At 45.3% G+C, this 25937-nt stretch overlaps 1 protein-coding gene across 1 annotated transcript in view; it reads right to left on the bottom strand.

The window, feature by feature from the left end:
• Window positions 1–25363, bottom strand: part of SHC4 (SHC (Src homology 2 domain containing) family, member 4) — a 30568-nt gene extending 5205 nt beyond the window's left edge. The window contains exons 1-8 of the mRNA XM_009070554.1: window positions 24788–25363; window positions 16012–16082; window positions 8897–8960; window positions 7877–7996; window positions 6142–6195; window positions 3973–4024; window positions 2819–2945; window positions 662–839 (exon numbers count right to left, since the gene is read on the bottom strand). Of these exons, the coding sequence (XP_009068802.1) occupies window positions 662–839; window positions 2819–2945; window positions 3973–4024; window positions 6142–6195; window positions 7877–7996; window positions 8897–8960; window positions 16012–16082; window positions 24788–25363 (1242 nt within the window). The remainder of the gene's footprint in view (window positions 1–661; window positions 840–2818; window positions 2946–3972; window positions 4025–6141; window positions 6196–7876; window positions 7997–8896; window positions 8961–16011; window positions 16083–24787) is intronic.
• Window positions 25364–25937: the final 574 nt, after the last annotated feature.

Genomic DNA, 25937 nt, shown 5'->3' with positions numbered 1-25937 from the left:
GGAATAGCTGAGTTTGTTCCTTCTGAGCAAAGCAGTGGTGCCTGCTTTCCTGAGTGGGGAAAGGATGGTGTTCCCAAGGACTTACAGAGCAGGCTTTGGAGTCTGTGCAGCCAGTCTGAACTTGGCTTGTTTTACTCCCTGAATGGGTTTTATTGCCTACTATCCCAGACAAGAGCCACAGATATATGCATCTTTTGCTGCTGTGGCTGATTTAACAGAGCCTCTTCAAACACTCCAAGAGTAATGAATGTTGTATATATATTGCAATCAGTCAATGTTGTGTGTATAAGTTGTAGAGCATAATGGACAGGATGAAATATTTATCAGATCACAGAATCAGGAGGTCCCAGATTTTGCAGATGTTCTCTCAGACAAGCCATTTAAATCAGTATCTATTTTCTTCTCGGAGCTAATGAGTGAACAAGGGAGTATTACTTGGTCTCCTAAAAGTACTCTAAGGACAAACCAGTTAATATTCAGAAAGTGCTTTGGGATTCAATTATGTGCAAAGCATCATTCAATCTAGCCTAAAAAAACCTTTTCCCAGGATAATCAGGACCTGGTTCTGATGTTAATGCCATGCTTTAACACCACAGTAACATTTTATTATTCATTCCCATAATAGGCAGCAAACAGTTACCCCAGAAGATGATGTACTTACCGAGCAATACTGCTTTTTGCACTGGATTGGACACTTAGCCCTTTGGTCTGTTTGCACTTTCATTCGCATGTCTAACACTCCACCAGTGGGTGGCTCCTTCCCTGGAATTTCGTTGTAATATTCATGATCCTCCCTCTCCTGTGAATTCCCAGCTGATCCATTAGCATTTGCTGCCTCGCTGAAAAAAATATGGGGAGAAAAAAAAAAGCTACTGATGTAATCAACTGCTTTCTAGTGTAGGCAAACGTCCCCAGTGTCTGCACATTGGACAATACACAGATTAGCCATATGGAGGCTGTAAAGGGCTTTGGGCCTGAAGCTGCAGAGCTGTTTATTTTTCCAGTTACTTCTTCCTGAATTAAAAATAGTCATCACAGTTTGGGATAAAGGGAGGTGCAGTCATTTCCTTAGCACCTGGCAGCCCCAATCCCTTTTCTTTGACTTGAAAACATGAGGCACCTACTGAAACTTTCAGAGAAGAGTGCCAGTGCATTGTTCATTAGGTTATACAAAATGTTGACCATAAAACGAATTCCTCTGGCTTCTTAGCTCAACTGTATAAGTCTAGAGATTGTTGGGGAGTGGGCAGACTTACAAGAGAAAACTAAAACCTCATGGCATTTAGTCAGACAAGCCTGAAACTGTTTTAGAAAATCAAGTATTGCTACAAAAAGAAGTAGCTTTCCTGAGTGTACCTTGATTTTAATAACCATAATCAATATAACTGTTCTGTTTCAGCTGGAAGGAAACACTGAATGCCATGAAGAACAGTGCCCAACGTTTTTCTTGAGCTAAACCAGAACGATGATAGCTTAAACGTACAGCTGATACACTGCAAAACAACTAGGTGCTTCCTGTACTGTCTCCGGTCCCAAAATAAAAAACTCATCTCAAATCTTACTTCTCTGATTAACAAGAGTATAATTGGATAAAAGGCCTCGAGCAGGAAAGAGATAAAGTTCAAGTAGTTGATTATGCGATATGCAGTGCAAGTATTTGATTATGTGATTCATAGTAGTTTGGAAGGGAGTGACTCATTCACACAGCAATATCCGACTCCTGTGCCCGAGGATTGTGCTCCAAGGCTGGCTGGGGGTTATGCTCAAGGAGGAAATCTAATTAGCCTCTTCCATTTTTCCTTGCTCCTATGCTACTTGTGGCATAACCTAGCAGAGTTTCATAGGAAAGGCTTTTCTGGTTATGGTCCCCAGGGAAAACAGACCAGTATTAGCAGTGGAATGGCAAGAGCCACTATATACATTGAAATAAGTATAAACTGGAGCTGCTGTTTTGTAACCAAACCAGCTCTGCTGTGTTGCATTCAGCACTGCACCAGTGACACTGCCTGCACAGGACTCTGGTGCTCAGGATGTAGTTGAGTGGTGGTATGGCTTTATGTCCTCATGGGAGGTAACAAGCAGTCAAATTTGGTGTTATAGTAAAAAGAAGCCTGAGAAAAATAGGCATGGCTAATCTATGATGAGCACCATAAATTAGAGCAAGAACTGTGTCCCTAGTGTGATGGAAAAAGGGTAATTGAAATGGGGAATTGTGGTCCAGAAATTAATCTAGGCCCTATATTTTGGGCAATGTGCAGAGGACAGGGCTTCACACTTCGAAATGCCAAGTGGTGGCTGAGTCTATTTCAGTACACGAGGCTGATGTAAGTCACGCCAGGTAAAATCCGAGGCCACTGCCAGGCCATGAGCAGAATAGCAGAAAGGTGAATTAAAATGGCTTTTTTTTTTCCCACCACCACACACTTTGCACAGCTGCAGCAAGCTCAAACTTGGCACAGGTCAGGACTGAGCTCAGCCTCTGTGTGTGTGTGTGTGTGCTATTTATAGAGCTGAACTTACTTGGGCAGAGTAATTTGAACATTTGTTCAACTTACGTGCATGACTTAAGATAAGGCTGCTTTATCTAAGGAACAATACAGCTAAATTCTGTGTTCTGCACCTGTACAAATGTCACAGAAATAGAGGAGTTTACTGGAATAAGCTAATTTTAGCCTATTACACTCTGTACATACAGACATATATTACAATTAGCCTATGTCCAGAAAGCATATCCAAAGCATCTTACTTATGGATCACTCTTTGCAGTGTATTGTTTTCCTGAAAAGTACTCAAGTGAAGTGACTGAGAACGTGCTGACCTTTCATTAGATGTCACCAGGCTGGATGGGTTCTTCAGGTACTGTCTGAACCGGAGCTCAAAAGCCTGCCCTATGGTGTTTATCACCTCCTGTGCCATCCCATTGGGACATTCCAGGATGTGGCATGCTGCAAAGAGACACTTTAATTAAAGGAAATGTAGTTTACACCAGAAAATAGAGACTCAACCCCTATTGCTTACAGCAGAAAAGCTGGGCATGAAAACATGCATGTAGCTAGCTTTAGGACATTATACAGACTGAGACTGTTCATATGTTAACAAAATTACTCTAGGTATTTTTTAGTCAGAGAATCATCTTTAGCTTAATAAAAAATCCTCTCTTTTTATGCTTCCTGAATCTCCTTTAGTTCCCATGCCTGGCAGCAAGCAGAAGCAGGGGAGTGAACCAGCCCTACCAGTGTGCAGTTTTCATGTGAAGCAGCATGAAAGCACAAGTATGAGTGGCTCTGCCAGCCTGGAGCTGAGGGGTGGCAGGCCAGACTGTAAGGCTCCAGCCCAGCTTCTCCAGAAAACATCCTGATCTTATGAGCCATCCACAGCACCTCAGAGTGAGTTTTCCTGTGAGCAGCCACTACCAACTTCACAGCCATCGGCAGTGTCGCTCTGAGAACTGTCTGGCATGAAAGAAGCAGCCAAATGCCAGTCTGTCTTGTACTGCAGGCAAATAATCAGTGATGGAAAGGGATTTTATCCCCTGGGTTAGACACCAGAGGGGAGAAGGTCTCAAATAGCTGAGTATATACCCCACTCTGCCTTCCAGCAACATAGCCAGGAGCCTGGCTTAGATGAGGAGGCTCATTCACTACTCTTCCCTGCCCTGGAAGTTGTCCCAGAGGAGAGCAGCTGCCCACCTCACCAGGCAAGGCTGACTTGGAAGAGCTCCTACCCCTGCATGGAGCCAGCAGCTAGTACAGCTTTAGTCTGACCTGCAGATTCTCACTTTTTTGCACAAAGGTGACATTTAAAACCACACCCTGCATACCATTACCCCTACCCATACAGGGAAGTCAGAAATTGTACAGAATATTGAGCTGGTCAGTAGCTTTCTTATTTTAAAACTCAATGAATTCCTCGTTTCATGCAAATAAAGCAATCACATAAACACATATAACAATTTGAAAATTGTTTTAATACCTCTCTGATTAACAGGATCTTTTGCCACATATGCAACATAGTCTGTTGTGTCCTAGAGGAAAGAAGACAACAAATGTCTTGAAAATTACCATTATGAACAACCCTACCACCACAGAAAAGCAATTGAGTATAGACAGGTATATTTTTAGCTTTAAAATGTGTGTTCTTTCAGGGAAAACAACCAGAGGTACCAGCAAAGTGAGCTAAGGGATATATCAGGGACACACTGGTTGGCTATTGACACAGAAATTGTCCCATAACATTTTTCTTCTAATAAACACATTAGACCATTTCGCGTTCTTTGGGTCTTCAATAAACCACATATTGAATTCAGCTCTGCAACAGGAGCAGACACAGCCAGTGCCTCAGCAGCAGGTAATGCTGCTCCTTTCCACTGCTCCCATGGACCTCAAAGCCTCTCCCGTGTGACACACCAGGGCTGTGTGACTGCCAGCACAGCTTTTGGCTGGGACACTCCTTACCAATATCAGCAGAAGACAAAACAGTGCTAATATGCTCCAAAGGACAAGTTCTCATGTTTCCAGTTTGTAGGATGAAGATTGAGTTTTGAAGGCATCTTAGAGAAGAGTTAATCCTTATAATATTTCAGAATACAATAGGTATCTGATCTCAATTGCTGCTGCCTGATTTTAGTCTGGCTATGATCAGGTTAAATTACTCTGGATCTCAAAGCTGCTGCTGAGATCAGACAACCTCTGTATAATCAGTTGTCTGTTTCTGATTCTCTCTCCAGCCAGCACTGAAATAATCCTCTTTTTCTAGTCAAACTGCAAAGGGAACTGTAATAGAAAAACTAACATTTCTAGACACAGCGCAAAAGCAAAGAGTGGCTTGATAATACAGTGTCGTAGTAAAATGGGTGAGGTAATGAATAACATTCTTTTAATTATTAAAGATGCATTTTGTTATTTTGGATCTTTAAGGAGGGATGGGGAAAATGCAATTCACAGCTTAAAGGCATGGCTCTCTTGAGGGAAGATGCAATCAGCTGGCAGGAAACAAGGCCCCATTTGCAATATGCACAAGAACAATCATTTAATAATTCACAATGAATGACAAAAGAGGCAAGTCTTAGGGCCAGCAGAACTTGTCCTAGATTATTGGGTTTTTTAGGTCTCCAAAGTTAATATTATTAAAACAAAGCAAGCTGAATATTTCTGATGTATGTAATGAACTCAATTTCCTTCCTTTTCCTTTTGGGTTTTTCTTAAAGTTCATAAATATTTTAGGATATATTTTTTAAAATAAATTCAATCTAGAGAGAAACTAGAAACCAAAGTAACTGGAGCAGTACCTGCTCTTTTTATGCCTCTGCAATGTTTATGTATGTGCCTGGATTATTTTGCTTTAAAATAAAGCCAGAATAGGCTTAATTTTCAGGCAGAAACAGAGCAACACTGAACCACACAGACCCTGAATGTGGGGGGAGATGGAATGGGGATGTCCTGTGGAAATTATCTCCCATTTTTAATGAACAAGCCACCAAAATTGCCCCTTATGAGAAGGGCCACTAGATTTACAGTCACCACTGCCAAGCAAGACCTCTGGAGGTCTGAAGAATTACTCATCCAACCTGCTTAGCACAAGTCTGAAAACACATCCCTAGATTTTCCAAAATGGAAATGTTACATAAAGACAAACTAGACAGCCAGCATCTAGACCGTGGTATGTATTTTAAAAACAAGTCAGTTTAAGGACATATTTAAATTGTTTGACTCTCAAGAAAGTGAAATTTGGAAGTGAAACTGTGCTGCTCAGCACAACAGTGTGCCAGCACGTGAAGCTACTTGGAACTTCACATCAGGAAGGGTCTGCAAGACCCAAGGACTCTGTTGTGCAGTGTGGTGTATTAGGACAGCACAGGCATCTCAAGGAGAAATTTGAACTTCTTGAACTCAAAATGCTTTAATGAACAGCAGCAAAGTTAACTGTGTGTATCTATCAAAGACCCACTGAGTTTCTGTTTCATATCTCCTTTTCAGACTCAGCCCCTCAGTTTTCTTGTATTGCTGGTCATGATCCAGAAGTGCAGTGTACTCTGGTAGTGCTTGTGGCAGGAAGGGATGAAGCAAAGTATTTGCAGGTACTTTTATTCTCATAATAATTTCATTATACCTGCGGAAGTGGATCTCATCAATCAATACTTACTGGGTCACCTCCAGAAGCAAATGAGATGGACTGCATGTGATGGTTGGCAATAATCTGAAAAGCATGAACAAACTAGTTAAACATGCTCCTGGGCCACATATTAGAAAACAGCAGAGCATATATTTTCATAGAACAACCAATTAAGTTCATGACAACCCAGTCCATTAATACATGCATGGATCATTTGGGAAGGAAGGAAGGAAGGAAGGAAGGAGATAAAAATAGGATTATTTTTAGGACTACCCATTCATGTTTAGTGATGTCTAGATCCCTGAGTAATCTTCCTTAAAGAGTTTTCAGAATGAATTCAACCAACTTCTAGAATAGTCAGGATGAAGTTGAATGAGACTTTGAAAGGGCAATAACTGCAGATACCAGATGCATTTAGCAAGCCTTGAGATATTAATTCATTTTAAAATTACCAACAATTTTATTTAAATATCTGATGTATATAATTGTGGTGCTTTTACAAACAGGCCCCACTGACAATCTGATCATATTCTTTCTCACCATTAGCACCAGACTGTTGGCTGGCAGAAATTTTACTAGACAGATCAAGCATCAACTTTTCTTGGTTTCAAACACTACCTCATCTCTGGAAACAAGCTGAATTTGGTTATAAAATCAAATGCAATATATTATGCATGTATGAACACAAAGAAATACAGTAGCAGAACAAGGATAGAATAAATAGGATTTTCCATTTGAAGAGGTCTAGTAATGAATTTGAAGACAGGGCCCTGCATGCCTGTGTGTGCAGTGACCAGCACATCAGTGCCTTTGGAAGGAGAGCTGTCCAGCTGGCTTTTAGTCTGGCTACAAACAGGAGCAGGTTAAAAGTGCCACATTATAGCTGCCAACTCCCAGAGCTTCACATGCTGCAGGGAAGCCCTTTGCTGCTGTACCTGAAAGGAGGTGGAACCTGGTGCCATAAGCCCTAACCCCTTCTAGCACAGATGTCCAATGGACAAGAGACCTCTGCACTCCAGGAAAACCCCTAAGAGCTGCTTGATGCTCAGCATGGCATCAGCTCAGTGCAGGGACTGCTCAGAGCCAGTGAGCCAAAACTACCTCTGTGATGTTTCCCTGCTCCACCTTGGAGCAAAACCTGCTGCTGGCCCCTGGCAAGATCATGTTGGGAGCTGAAGCCAACAGCTGATGGAGGAATTAGGTGGGCAGGACAAGGCTCCTTATCACATCTGCCAAGGAGGAGAGGAGCACACCCCAGGTCCAACACACCTTGATGGAGCCTACAGACTTTATAATGGATTGTGCTTTATTCTTTACTTTATAGAGACATGACTTTATAATGGATTGTGCACATATATTACCCAGCTGTAAAATAACTTTGAATTCCACAGCCAAACTCTGACTTCGTTTTTATATCAATTTTTTTCCCCCTAGGACTTGTCAGAAACTCCAGTCAGGAGTAGTGCCTCGTTTATTAGGCACAGTACAGGCAGACACACACAGAGAAACAGTCTGCCAGGTGCTTAAGGATCCCTCCCCACGGAACACACCATCATAAACAAAAAGGGCATGTGCTGCATGTCCAATTCCTCCAAAGTGCCTTCATTTTTAAATTCAGAGGCACCATGTAATTCAGCTTCACCAGACATGCACAAGTCTGCTAAAGGGTTCTGCTTTCCCTTTGAAGGGCCCAGCCTTTCCTTCAGAAGCCACGAAGGAGAAGACAGTAGCATGGAGAAAAGGACACTGATCACACGTATCCTACCTGCTGCGTGTCAACGTTGAATAAAGTGAGGCTGCTTGTGGAAATGGTCAGCTTTATGTTCACACCAGAAAACTGAAGGTTACTTTTGCCAAGTACAGAAGACAGAAACTTCACTGGTGGCTTTGAACAAAGAAACAAAATAAAGAGTCTGTTAGCCGAGTCTACCAGGGCAGAAACATGTCAAAGTCAAGTGGCTTTTATGGTATCTTATTGAGACTTTCAATGGAGCAAGGATAATGGCTTGATCAAAGGCAAACAGATCTTCTAACAAACATCAGCTCTGAATACAATACTTGTAAGATATGGGTTTTATGTCAATAATGGGACAAAAAGTTTTAAAGCAAAATCCCAGCGAGCTAAATGTTGTAGCTGGCTCAGTAATTCAGAATGTACAGTTTTCCTTCTGAACTCTACTTTTCAGTTTCCTGAGGATGAAGTGTTTCTGAGTAAAGCAAGAAATTCTCTCATGTATTCATTTTTCAGGAGCAAGTTCATTCCTCCCGAGCTCCACAGTTACAAAAGGAAATCAATAAGTTCCTCTGGACACAACCCAACAGTAACCACTGATGTTGCCCCTCATTGCATGCCAGTTACTTAATAAAAGATCAGCCCATTAAACACTGCCATTTTAGTTGTGTTTAATTTTTTATGTATATAAATAAGCAGCAGGAAATCCTCCAGTGAATCAGCTCCCTTTTGCAAACAAAAAAATAAAGCCTGATTCCAATACTTTACCAGCCAAAACTTAAAGCTTGTAAAGCACTGAGCACTGCAAGGGCTGGTAGAAGCAGGAGCTCTGGGCAAAGATTAATCCTGAAGAAAATAAAGTAGGGCATGGCCTCAGCCCCAAATTGAACAGGCTAAACATCTTGTTCCAGTGCTTTCATGTTATACATACTGAGTTCAGATGGATTAATATGCACTAATTCCAGCGTGGACTGAAGCTTGTTAGGGGATCATGTATCCATCTTATCAAAAGCAGATACAGAAAATTAATTGTTCAGCTAAAAGAGTATTTACCTTCCGCTTTTTCACAGCTCCATTTGTACCTGACACAGCTTCACACAGTCGGCTTATTGCTTCCCTGCAAAGAGGAAAATTCAGCACAAACTGTTGGATCATTTCACATGCATCATCTGTAACAGAGCCAGCAACTCTGCAATTTATTGTTAGCAGCCCACTTATAAACACATCTTCTGGAAGGTCTTTCACAATTGTTTTTCTTTCTCCTTTCCTCCCACTGTTCAAAAAATCCCCAGCTATTTAACAAAATACAATGATTCAGCAGCCTGGTTTGGGTTGGTTCTTTATCCTCACAAAACACATCAGGTTCACCTAATGAAAATTTCAGGTTTTTTTAAGAAAACCAACCAAACATAACTAACCACAAGACAAACAACCTTTGTTCGTTTGATATTTTTTTTATTTTTAAAAGACAAACAACCTTTGTTCGTTTGATTTTTTTTGATTTTTTTTTTTATTTAAGCCTTCAAATCCTTTTTCTAAGTATGGTTGATAGGCCTCTTGCCTGGCAGGGAGGGGCTCCTGCTTAATCATTCTTATTTAGCCCAGCAGGTGTGTGCTGAGTGAGCCCAGCTGGGTGCTAACTGCCTCTCTGGGGTTTGGGGGTTTCTTTTTTCTTGGAAAAAAAGAATAAAAAAGGAGTGGGGGGAGGAGGGTAGGTGTAAGCAGCTTCTCCAGGTGTTTTTTTGCTCAGCTGCAGTTTCAATTCCTATCTTTCTATCTCTGGCAGGAATTTCCCAAACTAGACTTTTCTTTCCAGCTACCCACTCTTGTCTACATGTGCCTCACAGTTGGGGCAGCAGAAGGGTAAGGCATAAAGCACTCTCAGTGTTCCTTGGTCTGTATCAAAGACAGCTAAATCACACACAGGATAAGAGAGTGATGTGCTGGGCCTATTTTCCACACTTGAACAAAGCAAGTTCTGGTCTTTGCTCAGGCAGGTGACTGGTTTGGACATACAGTGGAGCACTGCCTGCCCTGACTGAGGTTAGCACAGCAGCTGGGAAAAAACCTTTTGCTGGCATTCACAGGCTTTTCCCAACTGATACTCATTGCTTTGAAGTCAACAGAAAAACGATGCCTTACTGGGCTGGGATGTGCTTAGCAAGTTTCCTTGGACATCCCAGTCTGAGCCACAGTCCCCAACCTCCCCAGATGCCCTGGCCCTGTGCCACGAGGCTGCCAGGGTGAGCTGGACCACCAGCCCTGCCACCCTCCCAAGCTCCAGCTCCCATATCAGGCAATCTCATTTCCAGGATGTAGCCTCAGCCTTTCTCTCACAGCTAAATCCAGACTCAGACTTCCAAGGGTTAGGATTTTGTTTCGTTCTAAAGGGGAAGGGAATTAGTTTGCTTAATTATTTGTTTATGTTATTGGATTATTATCCAAAGAGCTAATTAGGAAACAAGCTAGTTAGGAAAGTTTGTCTGTTTTCAGATCCTGGCGCATGTGTGGGAGGGAAATGCCAGTAGGCTTCATTTCCTGAGAAAGTATTGGTTCAGAAGAGCTAAAAAATCTTAGGAGACCACACAACGGTGATAGACTCCAGTCAGATATGTCCCAGGAAGAAGAGGTGCTCCAGTGAGAAGCGTGGTCACCTCAGGACCCTCTGTTGTGTCTGGGGAGCAGATGAGGCAGGAAGAAAAGCCAGCAGAGCACTGGTGACCCCCAACATCACTGCTGCCCCTGCCCAGTGCCCCACGGGCTGCTATACCAGTGGGCTGTGTGCTTATAGCACTGAAGATCAGGGATACACATTGCAATTCCTGTCAGAGAACATCCTGACAAATCCAACCTGGAGACTGTCAGATGAATGGAGACCTCACCCATGGCAAATAAGAACATAGTAATTATATTCTGAGTGAAAACAGCAGGGAAGAAAAGAGGCCTCATTGTGGGATACACAAGATGGGTCAGGAACCCAACCTTTTAAACATTGCCTCTTTCTAGCATTTTAAAGCAAAGTACTTCCCCCTATACAGTTGAAAATATGTTTTTGAAGCAAATTCCTTATATCTTCATGTTTAGCTCCTGTTTTATTTAGTCGTTACCAGGAGAAAGGCCAAAAATAAAAAATTAAATGGGAAAGGCATCCTACAGGATGATCTTGCAGATTCCAATAACCATCTTGGAAAATGAGAACTCATCTTCTCATTCAATATTAAAGGAAATTAAAATCAGAGCCAAGACATTAAGGCTACTTGGAGCCTTCAAGTCTAGCCCTACCTAGAAAGAAAACCAGATACAGAACAAATTGGAAAAACAGGGAAGTCGTCTCTTCTGGTGACAAATGAGTTCTCACACACATCAGGCAGCCCATGTGGAGTAAGGAGTTGTAGGAAAAGCTGTCAGTCACAGAGCCCATTCTTGTACAAGCCAGTGTAGTGTCTGCCCACTTCACCATGCTCTGAAGCACCTGTCCAGGAAAAAGGAACTAAAAAGCAGGCAAACCACTTCTACTTAATAGTTTCCATTATCTCTTTTTGATATGGGAAATAATCTTCTCACAGATACTTCTTGCTGCACAACTCTGGGTGGCTTTCCATGTGCTCTAACAAATCTTCACAAATATTATTTTAAAGGCATGGAAAGCAGCAATTTGGGAACACCTGCTGCTGTGACTGAACACACCCTATCTGCAGTCATCTCCATGAACTACAAACTGCACCATACTTCAGGAAGAAAAGAAACTCTGGATATGTCCACAGACTGAAATGGGATTTATTGTATCTGTGCTTTCTTCCTGGAAATTTGCTATTAATTCATTCTTACAGCCATTCATTTTCAAACAGTTGTTAGGGCAAGTCTCTGCTTTTAGATGTGCCAGATGCATACACTGGTGCACAGCTAACATAGCTAATCATCTTGTTCCTGGGTGAATATCTGGATTCTGACATTTGCTTGTCCGTTGGATGTCTTCCAAATCTGTGGCAGTAGCAGACAATTTGACCTCGTTATTCCAGTCATATTGCTGCTGTTTATTTCTCTCCTCCTCATTCATTCCAATGCAAAACACTTTGGGGTTTGTTTTGTCTTTCCTTTAAATCACCCCTCCATGTCCATCCTCTGCAGCAGCCCTTCTCAATCCTGGGAGCCACAGAATGGAATCAGGAGAGCTGTGAGAATTTTAAATTGTTCTTGTAGTTTAAGGCAAAGAAAATCTCACTCCTCAACTCCTCAGGCATCTTCTGCCATTTGAAGTAGAATCACTGTCTGCCAATCCTGCAGTGCCCATGCAATTACATCAACTGGTCATTGTTTAATTGACACAGTTTTCCCTTTTCATAGTGAATGGAAGAGATTTGGGTCAGTTCTTTTTACCATACTGAAATATATTATTCTGAAGCACTTTGGTCCCCTGGGCAGTCACCAGCAGCAAACCTTCCTGCTCCTGGCCCCAGCAAATGCTCATCCATTGCAGGGAGAATTTTTGGGAGTTATTCTGCTGGGCACCAGTTCAGTGAGGATCAAGGCTGGCATAGTTCTCTGGGGACACCTCTGTGGGATCCAGGAGGTGGGATGGGGAAGCAGCATCAGTCTTCTTCAGCTGAGACACTGAGACTCCTGGGCACACAGCCATAGGCAGCTTCTCACCTCCTGGGCCAAGATGGACTGAGCAGGGTCAGTGCCACAGCCCCCAAACAGGTCAATGCTGCAGTAACAGGGAATTTTTGCTTTCTCCAAAATAACTCTGTGGCAGTGCCTCACCCCACAGGGCACTGCTCCCCCTGCCCACTGAGTTAGCAGCAGCCACTTGTCAAGGGCTCAGCAAGCACAGGGCAGGAGAGAGTGAGCCCCATTTTTGGCCTCCATAAGCCTTTAGACCAACTCAGCAGTAGAGTCTACAGGTTTTCTCTGGGTCTGCACCCCTGGAGTGAAACCTGCAGCAGATGCACCTCCCGCTGCTCCCAGAGCGTGCCCGTGCAGGAGAGAGAGCTCCCGGGCAGAAACACTGAGCTGCTTTGTTTATTGTTCCCCCAAAACCAGAGTAAAAGTCGAGAGATGGGCTGATGTAAGCAAGCAAGCATGCTGTTGAGGATTTGCTTTTAAGCATCTAGGGCTCTGCCTACACTATGTAACAGAAAGGGATTGTGTGGCTCAACAAAGTTGAAATTAATCTTCCAAACAAAGTCAGCCTTCTTCCAGCAGCCCTCCCCAGCAGCACGTTCCAGGCACCCTTCACCCCTCACTGCCTGACCATTTTAGAGTTTGCAAGTTAATGCCCCGATCCAAGATGCAGAATCCCTTTTCCCATAAACGACTAATAATAAGCTTGATTTAACACAAGTAGGAAGCATGTAAGAAAAAAGAGCTGAAGAGCTGGACAAGGGAAGCACATGTCAGAGTCCAGCAAAGGCAGCACCTGCCACAGCACAAAGGTGACAACCCAAACACTTCTTGTCCCCAGAACAGCAAGCACAGCACGTTTATGGGTGACCATTCAAAAAATACAAAGCCCCTCAAAAAGAAGAGCCTGTTACCCTTACTGTTCTTTCTTGGTGCTACAAATGTCACTGACATGGAGTTTGTGATCATAAATTTCTGCAAAATGGGAGGGATGTCCTAAGAGCAGGTGAGCAACAGCAGAGAGCTGGAAAACTGCTGCAGAGAAATCTCCTCTGCCAACCTCCTCACTGCAGAGCTGCTGAGGGTAAAGAGCACCTTCCCTTGCTCCACTGTGGTCATTTGGCCATATGGCACCTCTGCACCCCACGGGCATTCACAGCACTGGAAAGGCCATTTCTGCCTTCCCTAACCATGTGCCTGTGGGTGACTGAAAATACAAGTCCAGCAAGAAATGAGAAAATAAATCCACCATGCTTATCTCTTAGGACTCCTCGCAGCACTTTGGCAAATATGAGTTTGTTGATCTTTCCAGCATTCATGTGAGGGAGGTAAATAATATCTTCAATTTTAGAGGCTAACTAAGCATGCACATACACATAAAGTAAGGCAGGGCGCAGAAATAAATAGAGACCCTTTCTACATCACTATAAAACAGAAGATACCTCTTTGTTTAGTGCAATGCCATCAAAGTAAGAATATTTTTTAGCCCTAGTACAAATAACAGAGATGATTAAAATGAGATCGTTTCCAACAGCTCCTTGGTGGGTGCATTGTGCATGTGTCTATAAACTCACTCCCCAGGGAGAACAATAGGGGAATAATCAATGCTGTCTTTGCTCCAGTCAGTTTGTAATCGATCGAACTTTGAAGTTTGCATGCATGAGCTCAGCACTTCAGCATTTGGTTTGCAAACAGTTGAAGTTTTGAATTTCTCTTGCACAAAAGAGCCCGTTAAGGTCAGCAGTGGCAGTTTCTTTAGGTGATGGAAATATTTCTATTGTGAAGTTTTGACACAGTTCTGCTTAATGAAACCTTACTATCTGGCCCAAATTTAAGTTGGCAAGCTCTTGTCACACAGTAATTCATATTCATTATTTTCCAGACAAACCATCCAAAGCTCTGTTCTGTCAGTGTAGCAGCACACATATTCCAGGTCTTGCAAATAGGAGATAACCTCACTCTTTGGCTGAGCTGTGAAGAATAAAGTGGCCCAGGCTGATTTCTCTGGGGTCTTCACCGGTAAATGACTAGGCTGAAGGAAGTGTATTTGTATCTCAAGCACTTCTTCATACACACTTGCAGGAACCAGGGGAGTGTGTGCTTATGCTGATTGTAAAGGTCAACAACTGCTGATTTTGAATATAAATAAATAGGGCAGCTTGCAAGTAAGGTGTATATAGGCATATACAGACTCAAGTTTTTCAGTTCTTCTTAGCTGGTAAGTCTGGGACCCAATAGGTAAAAATGCAGCACTTATCTCTTCGTGTTCCTTTCCTTTCTCCATGACTTCTTTGATACTAAAACTTGAGGAAGCAAAAGAGCATCTGAAAATCATCTCCCAACAGGAAAGAAGACTTAGGCAGATGCAGGAAGCCTCAACCACACTCTTGGCATCCTCAGCATGAACCATGCCAGAAAAGTAGCTGAGGGGAGGAGGGAATATGTCTAAGACCAGGTCAAAATAACCTGCACCCACCCACCCCTCCAAAAAGCCTTTGGAAGTGCTGGGCTGCAGGGTGGGTGCTGGAGCTGCCTGGCAGAGCCTTAGTCCCAACTGCTGGACTGTCAGGTACATCCCTATGGCACACAGCACTCAGAGCTGGAAACAGGATGACAGTTTTGAAAACTCAAACACTCTTGCATCATCAGACTTACAAGAATGAATTTAAAAATAAAGCCAGGCTTTTCTGTTCCTGACAGGACATTTCAGCCACCCCACAGGTGTATGTATTAATAGTCTATACCCAGCAACTGGCAGCAATCTGCAACAGAAGCTGCAAACTTCCCAAAAGACTACTAAATATTTCACATTTAAACCATAATCAGTTGTATCTGAGAGTGAAATATTCATCTTTTTCTGATTTGCAGCCTGGAAATTTAGTCTTGCAGTACAGATTGAAACAGCTGTATTTCAACATGTTTTCCTTGTGAAGCCTGGAAATTTAGTCTTGCAGTACAGATTGAAACAGCTGTATTTCAACGTTTTCCTTGTGCCTCTGCTTCCAGCTGAGCCTGGACTTGCTGCAGATGGGGTCAAGCCATGACATACGACTGATAAAAATTCATTAGATGACTTTGCTGGATTGAAGGGATGATGGCACCCTCTGTGTCAGGAGTTGAAGCAGTTTGGTAGGGAGACCTGTGAACATCCTGGCTCACCACCTTGGCCACAGCAGCATCAGCAGATTTATCCTGTGCCTTGGGTGAGCTGTGCAGGCAGTGCTGAGCCACGTGCACAGTCCAGCTGCTGCCAGTACCCAGCGAGCTGGGGATGTCTGCACTGTGCTGCAACTGCAGGGGGAGGCTCTCTGAACAAGAACTGGGAGAGAAATTAGGTCTGTGCCTGAAACAATTCATTTTCCAATGCAAATAGCCCATTGTAATGATCAAATAATTCAAATCATCACTTAGGAAAAAGACAAAACAAAACATGCAAACTCCTACTCAAAATTGTCTCAGAGCTTGGCACACAACCTTGGCTTTATGCAGAAATTAGCACTTGGGCTCTCCATTCTTGGTCTGAATCTCAGTTTGATACCACCTACCTGGTGACTTGTGTTCGTGTGCCAAAGTCCAGGGACCTCATTGACTGCAGCACTTCAATACAGCCCATGTACTATGGAAAACAGACAGAGAAAAGGGAGGACTCTGTTAATATCTGGTATGTAGGTAAGAGGAGGATCACAGGAGGAAGCAAATGTGATTACAGTCCACTAAGTATATCCAGAACCACAGTCTAAATGGAAAATCAAATCAGCCATTCTAAAGCTGCTTTCTAAATACATCTTGTTTTACCAAGTGTAGAGAAGAACAATAAAGATACCAGTAGCTTGAACAACACAGCATCAAAAAAAAAAAAGATAAAGCACTCTGGGGACACAAAATCCAATTATTCCTTTTTTTCCAATTCTGCTTACTCTCAGTTATTAGCCTATGACAGTATGCTGGGAGGAATACATGAGGGAATACTGGAGGGAAATTCCCCAGGAGCAGAGGTTCTGGAAGCCCACGATGCACTCAGAGCCCCTGAGCAGAAGAGCTGAATGTCTGTTCAGAGCAGCAGGAGGCATTACAGGGCACGAGGAAAACCACTGGCTCCAAGCTGCTGCACATCTGATGACAAATAACCTCTGCAGAAAATGAAGGAGGTAAAGTTGCAATTCCAGCTCATAGCAACAGCTCTTAAGAGCCTGCACTATAAACTGACCTGCTTTAAATGAGAGGCTGCCTCCCACACTTCTGTTGTACAGGGCAGAGCTAGAGGCTTTTTCTATACTCATTTGGGATTTGCATAAGACTAATTTTCAGAAATATCAAGGATGTTACAGTGTGTCAGCCCAGAGACTCCTTTGATGTTATGTACAAACCTATGGCACATTTTCATCTCCATGAAGTATGCTAGTCTAAGCCTATCCACTGAGTTCACCTCTCCTCAAACATATCTTACTAACTCCTTCAGCATTTCTGTTGATGTTCATGTCTCTGCTGTTGAGGCAGTCTGATCTCTCCATTTCACGAGGCTGGCACAAGTCTGGGTCTCCCAGCTTGCCTCTTGGGAGCATCCTGAGCACTCACACAGTGCCTGAGGGCTGCAGTGACAGCCTGCCTGTGCAGACCTCTTCTGCACAAAGTCAAAGCCTCTGGGATACAGAGACAGCCTGGAAATCCCAGGCAGGGACATGCATACTCTGTCCCCTGGTCTGAATGGATAGAGGAAGCATTCTGTCAGAGAAAGGCACCTTATTTACCTCCTCTGCCTCACTTTGCCTGTGAATCGATTCTTCTGCTGGGCCATTCAGAGAAGGTTGGATTTGGGTATCTGTTTCAGCTTTGGAGACTTTCAGAAATGAACGCATGTGTGAAAAAGAGAACATTATGTGTGCAGTCAAGCAGAGATTCCACAACAATTGTATTATCCCTATTTTGGTTTCTTTCCAGATAGCAATGTAACCCTTGGGAGAACTCCAGAATTAGGTCAGAGACCTGGAAGGACATCAATAAGAATCTGAAGGGTTAGCAGAACTGCTTCCCTAATGAACATTTAATGACTTTGAGAGCTATCTTCCTTGTTAAAGATATTCCTGCTTAACGGGAACAAAGCAAATGTGGAAAATATGTCTAGAGCCTCAGCTTGTAGCACAGCGACGACCTCTGATCCTCCAGTATAAGGTCAAGCATCCTGTGAGATGGTTGGTTGCTCCTCTATCCTTGAAAAAAAGAAAAATTTAGAGGAGTAGGTGAGTCATATGCTGATAAGTGAGTCCCCATTGCATCCTGAACAGATGCGTGGGAAGCTACTCTAAGCAAAGATGAAAAATCAATATTAGGTTTTTGCATAAGTGACCCTGACTGAAGCTGAACTTATCAATGATTCACAAAAGACCTTTTTTTTTCCCTTTAAAAGCCTGAGTAGGGAAGTGCATTAACATGGCACCTCACTGCATCTCTCATTTATTTTAGCTGTCGTTGGTTATCTAAACCAGCAGTTAGTAATGGCTGAACCTTCATATCACAGTAAGAGGATAGAGAGAAACAGCAGAGCCTTGGGCAGGGGGATAGTGTGGGACTGGGGTAGAGGAAATCAGGGTCACAGAGCATGGGAGAAGCCTATGGAGCACATAAAAGGACAATAGGATACCAGAAGCCTATTCAAGAAAACAAAAGACATTCTCCAAGGAAGAAAAAAAAAACACAAATAAACAAGGAAAAGATTGACCCATCTATAGCAGAGTCTGACAAACAACACAACCAATGTATGAGAGAAAGGGGAAGGCAGGAGAGATGGACAATGCTTGTCTCAGAGACTGATGCTCAGACTGCAGTTCAGGTGGTGCCTCTACTCCCCATCCTGTATACCCCAACTAGCAGCTCCCACAAAAAGCTCGTGGGCTCATCTGGCGACGCAGGGTGGAGGCCAAGTCCAGCTTTCCTGCTGCAGGGAGGGTTATCTAAAGCACGGGCAGGGTGCCTGGGAGAAGCCACAGCAGTGCACAGCTCTTGCCCCAGTCCAAGCTATCTGCCAGGTGCTCTTGCAATAACCTGGGTCCAAGGGTGTTGTCCAAGGAAGGGGGTTCATCTTCTGAAGCCCCACGAAGAGAGGCATGGCCCAGCTTCACTGAAGTACTAGGGGAAGCTGGACACAGGTACAAGGGTGCAGTAACCAGACTGGGGCCACAAGCACAGATATAACTGCAGAATTCAGCTACCTATAGAAAAATAAAATGACAACACTGAAAAAAGCCAAGTGCTAAAGACTTAGCATCGATAATTAAAGTGGATGTTCTGTCAGGACAAGCAGCAGCATTTGCGAGGGAAAGACTCACTGGCTCCTGCTGGAAAGGGAACAGCTCCTCTAACAGCAACATCTGCCAAGCTGTCCCCTGTCTGCCTACACAGGGCTGGGGAGAGCATTGATACCAGGGGCTGCTTTGTCCCTTGGTGTTTGAATCCCAAGGGTAATCTGGGGCTGGCTGCTGATTCCCCACACCACCAGGATGGCATGGAAGTGGCAGGAGAGAAGAGCAGTTATTGAAAATGCACACATCTTTTCACATCTATTTACAAGAGACGATGAAAAGTGACTGCAAACAGGATGAGGGACTGTGTGGGAGGAGATGTGAAGGCACTAGGCAGGGCCCATGTGAATAAGCTTTTCAGGCACTCTCTAATCCAGACCCACGTCTCATTTCATTCCCTGCCATAACGCAGTTAATGGCTCCAGCTCCAGCTTGAATGACAGACAGTGATTCACCCACAGGAAACATAGAATCATAGACTCGTTCAGCTTGGAAAAGACCTCTAAAATCATTAAGTCCAACCATTAACCCAGCACTGCCAAACCCACCACTACACCAGGTCCCCAGGTGCCACATCTTGCAGTCACCCATGAACCTCCTTTTCTCCAGGCTAAACACCCCCAGCTCCCACAGCTGCTCCTCACAAGACTTGTGCTCCAGACCCTTCCCCAGCTCCATCACCATTCTCTGGACATGGTCCAGCACCTCAATGTCTTTCTTGTTGTGAGGGACCCAAAACTGAGCACAGGATTCAAGGTGCCTCACCAGTATCAAGTACAGGGGGACAGTCACTGCCCCAGTCCTGCTGGCCACACTATTGCTGACACAAGCCAGGGTGCCATTAGTCTTCTTGGCCACCTGGAAACACTGCTGGCTCATGTTCAGGCACAGTTGACCAGAACCCTTAGGTCCTCTTCCCCCATGCAGCTTTCCAGACACTCTTCCCTGAGCCTGCAGCATTGCCTGGGGTTGTTGTGACTCAAGTGCAGGACATGGCACTTTGCCTTACTGAACCTCATTCAGTTGTCTTCATCCCATCAATCCAGCCTGTCCAAATCCCTCTGCAGAGCCTTCCTATCCTCCAGCAGATCAACATTCCCACCCAACTGAATGTCATCTGCAAACTGACTGAGGGTGCATTCAATCCCCTCATCCAGATAACTGACAAAGATATCAAGCAGGGCTGGCCCCGATACTGAGCCCTGGGGAACACCACTGGTGACCATTCACCAGCTGGATGTAAGTTGATTCATCCCCACTGCATGGGCTTGGCTATTCAGCCAGTTTTTTACCCAGTGAACAATGCACCTGTCCAAGCCATAAGCAGAGAGTTTCACCAGGAGAATCCTGGGGGAGACAGTATCAAAGGCTTTACTAAAGTGCAGTTAGACAACATCCACAGCTCTTCACTGTGATCCACTAAGTGGGTCACCCTGTTGTAGAAGAAGATCAGGTTAGTCAAGCAGGACCTGCCTTTCCTAAACCCATGTTGGCTGGGCCTGATCCCCTGGTTGTCCTGTACCTGCTGCTGATAGCACTCAGGGTGATCTGCTGTATAACCTTCCCTGGCACTGAAGACAAACTGACAGGCCTGTAGTTCCTCACATCCTCCTCCTACCCCTTCTCGTAGATAGGTGTGACATTTGCTAACTTTCCAGTCATCTGGGACCTCCCCAGTGAGCCAGGGCTGACTGAAAGTGGCTCAGTGGGCACTTCCATCAGCTTCCTCAGTCCCCTTGGGCAGATCCATCCAGCCCCATAGACTTGTGTGCATCTAAGTGGTGTGGCAGGTGGCTGACCACTTCCCCTTGGCACTACCTTAGCAAGGTACTTTTGAAGAGAGGGGAAATCCATTTATAAGCTTCCCATCACTCTCTTTCCTTGCAGGCAAGGGCTGCCTGGGGTGGGTGCTGCCCCACATAGAGATTATGGATCTCTGCCATGCAGGGCAGGTGGCTGCAGAGCAGCAGGAGAGTTTTGCTTTGATTTGCCTGAATAACTCACCTCTAGATCACGATGGATCCATCTGGAAAGAAGACTGGGCAGAAGCAAGCGGCAACCACCAGCACAATGTTCTGCCAGGACAATGGCACTGGAAACCTCTGTGTGAAAGGCAAAATAACTTTTGCTGCTCACAGCTGTGGTGCCCTCCCTGTGGCTGGCTGCTGGGCTCAAAACCCCATTTGAGATTTCCCTGCTTTCACTCTGGCAGTGCTGTCTTCCCTCCACAGACAATGCCAGGAGACAGGCAGGGATGCAGGGAAGGAGCAATGCAGTGATCACAGTAGTTTTGGTGAGGAAGTTTTCTCAGCCCTTCTTTAGGCACTCCCTGTGGTAACTTTAGGGTTGGAAAACCACTGTGTCCACCGGAAAGCAGAGACCACCACAGCTATCCTGGCAATGGCACTGTGCTCGTGTGAGCACACAGGCTGCACCATACCAGTCAGCTCAGCTGCTCATCCTGCCTCACACAGCAGGATTTACTGGGCTGGGGTCACTGCCTCATTAACACCATTAGCAGCCACCAGCCAGGCAGCTAAGGAAGAGCTTTCGCCCAGGTTTGCACCCTGCAGGATATTCAACTATCTCATTCCTCAGGCTGAACCACAGTGGCTTCGTCCAGCAAACACCAACCCCATCCTGATCTAGATGCAAAACCAGCAGAGCCTCTCCCATCCCCACCAAGGGGAGCAGAGAGGTCAAGGCAACCCACAACGGAAGCACAGACCACTGCAGGCGTGGGTAATACCCCTGGGGCACCTGCAAGACAGCACAAAACCTAGGCAGAATGGGCTGGAAAACAGACTAGACACCTTCAAGGAAGAACGGAGGCCATTAAAGACCATTAAGCACAAAAAAAAACCCACTAGTGGTTTGTCAGTGCTAGCCTAACTCTCCTCATCTGCTTGCCCTGCTCTCATCCTCCTGCCTGCAGCAGCAGTGGTGCAGACAGACAGACCCTTGCTCTGTCCTGCTCCTCGTGCTAGTGCAGCACAGCCTCTTCCCTAAGGGCACTGAGCTGGGGCTTTCTGTGGTGTGGAATGGCTTTTGATATTGGGAAATCTTCCTGGGTAAGTTCGACCCTTTCATTCGCTGGTGTTCAATTTTAAAATATATTTTGAGAAAAAAACCCAGGGAAAATTCATAAATACAGACACATATACATATTTTCGTTGTCTTTCTAGTTTTGTGCTGACAAACCACTTTCTGCAGCACTGCACTCAGACCAGGGCTCCAACAGAATTGATTCCAATCCACCCTGTCCCCATTTTCCAGCTGTGACAAAGCAAATAGCCTGAAAACATGCAGGTTTCCTTTGGAAGCAATTCCCCAGAGAGGTGCGTGGGCCTCCGAGGGGATGTCAGGGTGCACAGCCCCATGGGACAAGGGGTGCCACACACCCCACGCCCCTGGGCCTGGCACAGCAAGCACTGCCCAGCACCCTACAGCCCCTAGTCATGATTCACAGCTGCGGCTCTGAAGCCATGAATCACCAGAGCACATCTCCTTCCTGCGAGAGCTCTGGCTCTGCATACGCGTGTCGTTATTTATTTACGACGGGCGATGCAGAGCAGCTCTCCGGGTGCACTGTCAGGGTGCTGCGTGCCAAGGAAGCGGCTGCAGCTGAGATACCACAGTATTTCCCTGCCCTGGGCATGGCAGAGGCACTGGGAGCTCCTTGGGACCAGGAAAGGGATGCTCTGAACCCCTCTCCCCACACTGCTCCAGGCTGACCTGTCGCATCCTCTACGGATGACAGCAGGACTGTGCAGGGGACAGTGCCCACATGCACTCTTTCAGGGCACATTCATGTCATTCTGAACTCCTATGTCAGCAATAGTCAGGCTCCTTTTACTCTAGAGACTTGCAACTGATTTTATATACATATATGTGATAGCATCTATCTATAAGCATATGCCATCAAACCACCAGCAGAGAATCAACCTGTAAATTGGTAAAACTCCTTTAAGACAATGGATGCTGCAAACAACCTGTACCATATTATTTTAAAGTATAATGGTATTGTAATGAAATACCTGGCAATAGCATTTCCTTTCCATATTTTAGTTAAGTAGTACTTTTTTTAAACCAGTCTGAACATCATCTCTCAAAAGACTCATGCATTATTGATTTAAGCTCAGGCACAGAATCTTACTCCATGTTAGGTCCAGCAACACCATCCTGATGATTCTCACTGTCTCAGAGGCCACTGATGCAGCATAGTGCTGAGAGCTGTCTCTTATCCTCCTGCTCCAGAGTAGCCACCTCCCTGGCACTCCCCAACAAGCAAGTGTAAGGATGGCAAGTGCCCTTTGGAATATCTCTCAGGCTCATCACAGCCATAACAAACACTGGCAGGATACAAAACTGCTGTGGCCACTCTGGGCACCGTTAAGAGAGAATGTGAGCTCCAGGTGGGCAGCATTGTGGGAAGGCATGTAACGGCTAAGATGTGAACAAGGCCAGGGTAAATATCCATCTTGTAAAGCCTGCAGTAATCTGCATACATAGTATGTTTTGAAAGGTAACAGTCTGAGAATTGGAGCTGTCCAGGCTCCTATTAAACTATTAATATCTGGGCTCTGTTATTTGCATGAGCTTCTTGGGGGAACAGATGCTGTTATAGGTCTCAGCTTCCTCACTGGAGCCTGGGTGACACATGGCTGTGGCACAGGTGCCCTGAAACTACCAGTCAGCCACAGCCACAGCTGCCTCTGAGGGGGACACAATGAGCCTGACATCACCTCTTCTTAAAACAACTCCAGAGAGGCAATTTCTGCCTTGCTCCAGTCTGCAAGGAACAGCTTCTTCCCTATGGCATACCTTTAACTCACCATATTATTGCCTTTCTAAAATAACTGTGGATCCTCTCTCCATATAATTGCCAAATCCTCCTCAGACTGATCAAGCTGTTAAGGCCAAAGATCTCAGCAGTCCCTGTAACAAAGACCAGATCTTTCTCCTAAAAGGGTCTCCGTGGAGATCCCAACAATCCCATATATCAACATGAAAAGCTGCATGGGGATAGTGGATGCCTCCAAACATGACAGGAGGAAGGGTGAGGATCAGGGCAAGGAGGTAGAAATGGGGAGCAGCTCCAACTGCCCAGGCCTTAACCTCTCAACTCCGTTTTTTCCTCCGGATGAGACCAACCCTCCACACCATACTCCTGCCATGCTGCAGCTGTATGCCTCTGGCCATTTCCCAGCCCATCTGAGGCTTCATTGCCAGCTCCTGAAGAAGCCCTGTGGTCCTTGGGGAAATGAGCACCTTGCTATCCTCTCACAGAATCATCGGAGTTGGAAGGGACCCACGTGGAAGATCTAGTACATCTCCTGGCCCCTCTGATGCTGCTTATTTACCAACCTGCTTGTTATTATTAAAGGAGCTGGTTTTAAAAAAACACCAATAATTTGGCCAGGACACATCAGCAATGCTCTTGCAGCTCTCCTTGGGCAGGCTCCTACAGGCCCACAGCCATGGGAGCAAGAGGAGCAGGAAGATGCAGGGAAACATTTCCCTGTTACATTGTGAGGCTCCCACCAGAGACAGTTCCTGTGAAACAACATAACTTCCAGCAAGACCAGCAGAAACACCATACTGGAAATATAACCTGGGCAGCACCTGCCCCACAGCCTCTCTGACAAATATGAGCCAGCATATACCTAGTGCCTGGTGTTGCTCTGTCAGGGATGGGAAGCCCTTTTGTGGGTCTCCTTTTCTGTCCAACATGCATTTCAGGACAGAGTAACCCCTGTTGTAATCGCAGCTCAGCACTACTCCTCAGAGAGTCTAAAGATAGTCCTTTGGAAATGGATGTTGTGTTACCTCTGGGAGCAGCTGGTGCACTTTTAGCTCCCTCAATTCGACACCACAGCCCTACATACATCAGGAGACAGGAAATACACGGGAGAATTCACTGGTTTGGGTCACCGACTCTAGAAGTGGGGAAATGGAGGTCACCCAGCAGCTACCTGAGCAGTTTGCTTTGCCAAAGAATGGAAACCCTGTGAGAAGTACTCACCCGCACGCTGTAGGTCGTTCCTGGCTCCCCTGTGCTTTCGTTGCTCTGCACGAGGCTCCTGTCCTGCCTGCCCACAGGAGCCTCCTCGGCTCCCCACACAGCACAGTCACCTGCTGCCTTTGGGATTAGGACCACCTTGTCCAGGTCAGGCTGTGGATAAGAGGCCGAGAGGCAGCTGATCTCAGGCGAGGTTGGGCTGCTCGGGATGGTGACGCACTCCGTGAGTTTAGTTCGTGGCACCTCTTTCGTTCCCAGACAGAAGCTTTTCAGCCCTGGCAGATTTGATGGGTTGGCAAGTTTAATGTTAGCCATCCTGGGGATCAGCGTGCATAGGGTGGTGCAGGTGTCCTGTGGCCCCAAGGAGACATCTTCTGCCAGTAAATCAGGTGTCGAAGAATGGGAAGACGAGGAAGAACCTTTGATATTTAAAGATGTATTTTGTGTACCTTCATCTAGGGATGTTATCGAATCATTCCTGAATCGGCTGTACTTAGCCCTGTGCAGCATTCCTGGATGTCTGAATAACCCTACATACAGGACGTGTCCACCGAGGCTCTGCTGGCTGCGTTCTCTCATAGCCTTGGCAGGTCTGTAACTAGATATTCTTGCATAAATTGGCTCTTGTATATAAATTACATGGAAATCAAGCAAGTCAAACAATTTTCAGAACAGAAACCTATTGGATATTTTTGCTGACTCCTTCTTGAGTGGTTTATTTTCCTCAATGGATAAGGCTTAAAACTGCATGGACATCTGGCATTTTGTAAGCAGTAATAAAAGCAGCATACAGGAAAGCACACCAGTGGTACAGCAGCTTAAGCTGAAGAGCCGATATCCAAACCTGCCTTCATCCCTGCCTCAAACCAGGCGCTAAATCCCACCTAGCTCTGAAGACTCACAGCTGTAGCATCATTAATTGCAGAGTCCTGGCTGCAGCGAAAGCTCAAACATACTCCACACAAAGCAGCGCAAGAGAGCGACCAGCTCAATCATATTTTCAGACCGGCACGACCCCCGTAAGGTGCCCAGCTCTCTGCGCTTCCATCGTCGCTGCCCCAGAGGCGAAGAGCATCCCTGCGCTGCAGCCGTCAAGCACAAACCCAGGATCCTACGAAAAACACCGAGCGGCGCCGGTCTCGCTAATTCCTGC

This window comes from Acanthisitta chloris, unplaced genomic scaffold, assembly GCF_000695815.1.
Source record: "Acanthisitta chloris isolate BGI_N310 unplaced genomic scaffold, ASM69581v1 scaffold15722, whole genome shotgun sequence".
Lineage (NCBI taxonomy): Eukaryota > Metazoa > Chordata > Aves > Passeriformes > Acanthisittidae > Acanthisitta > Acanthisitta chloris.
Note: the sequence above shows the minus strand (reverse complement) of the source record. Positions and strands in the feature narration are given on the sequence as shown.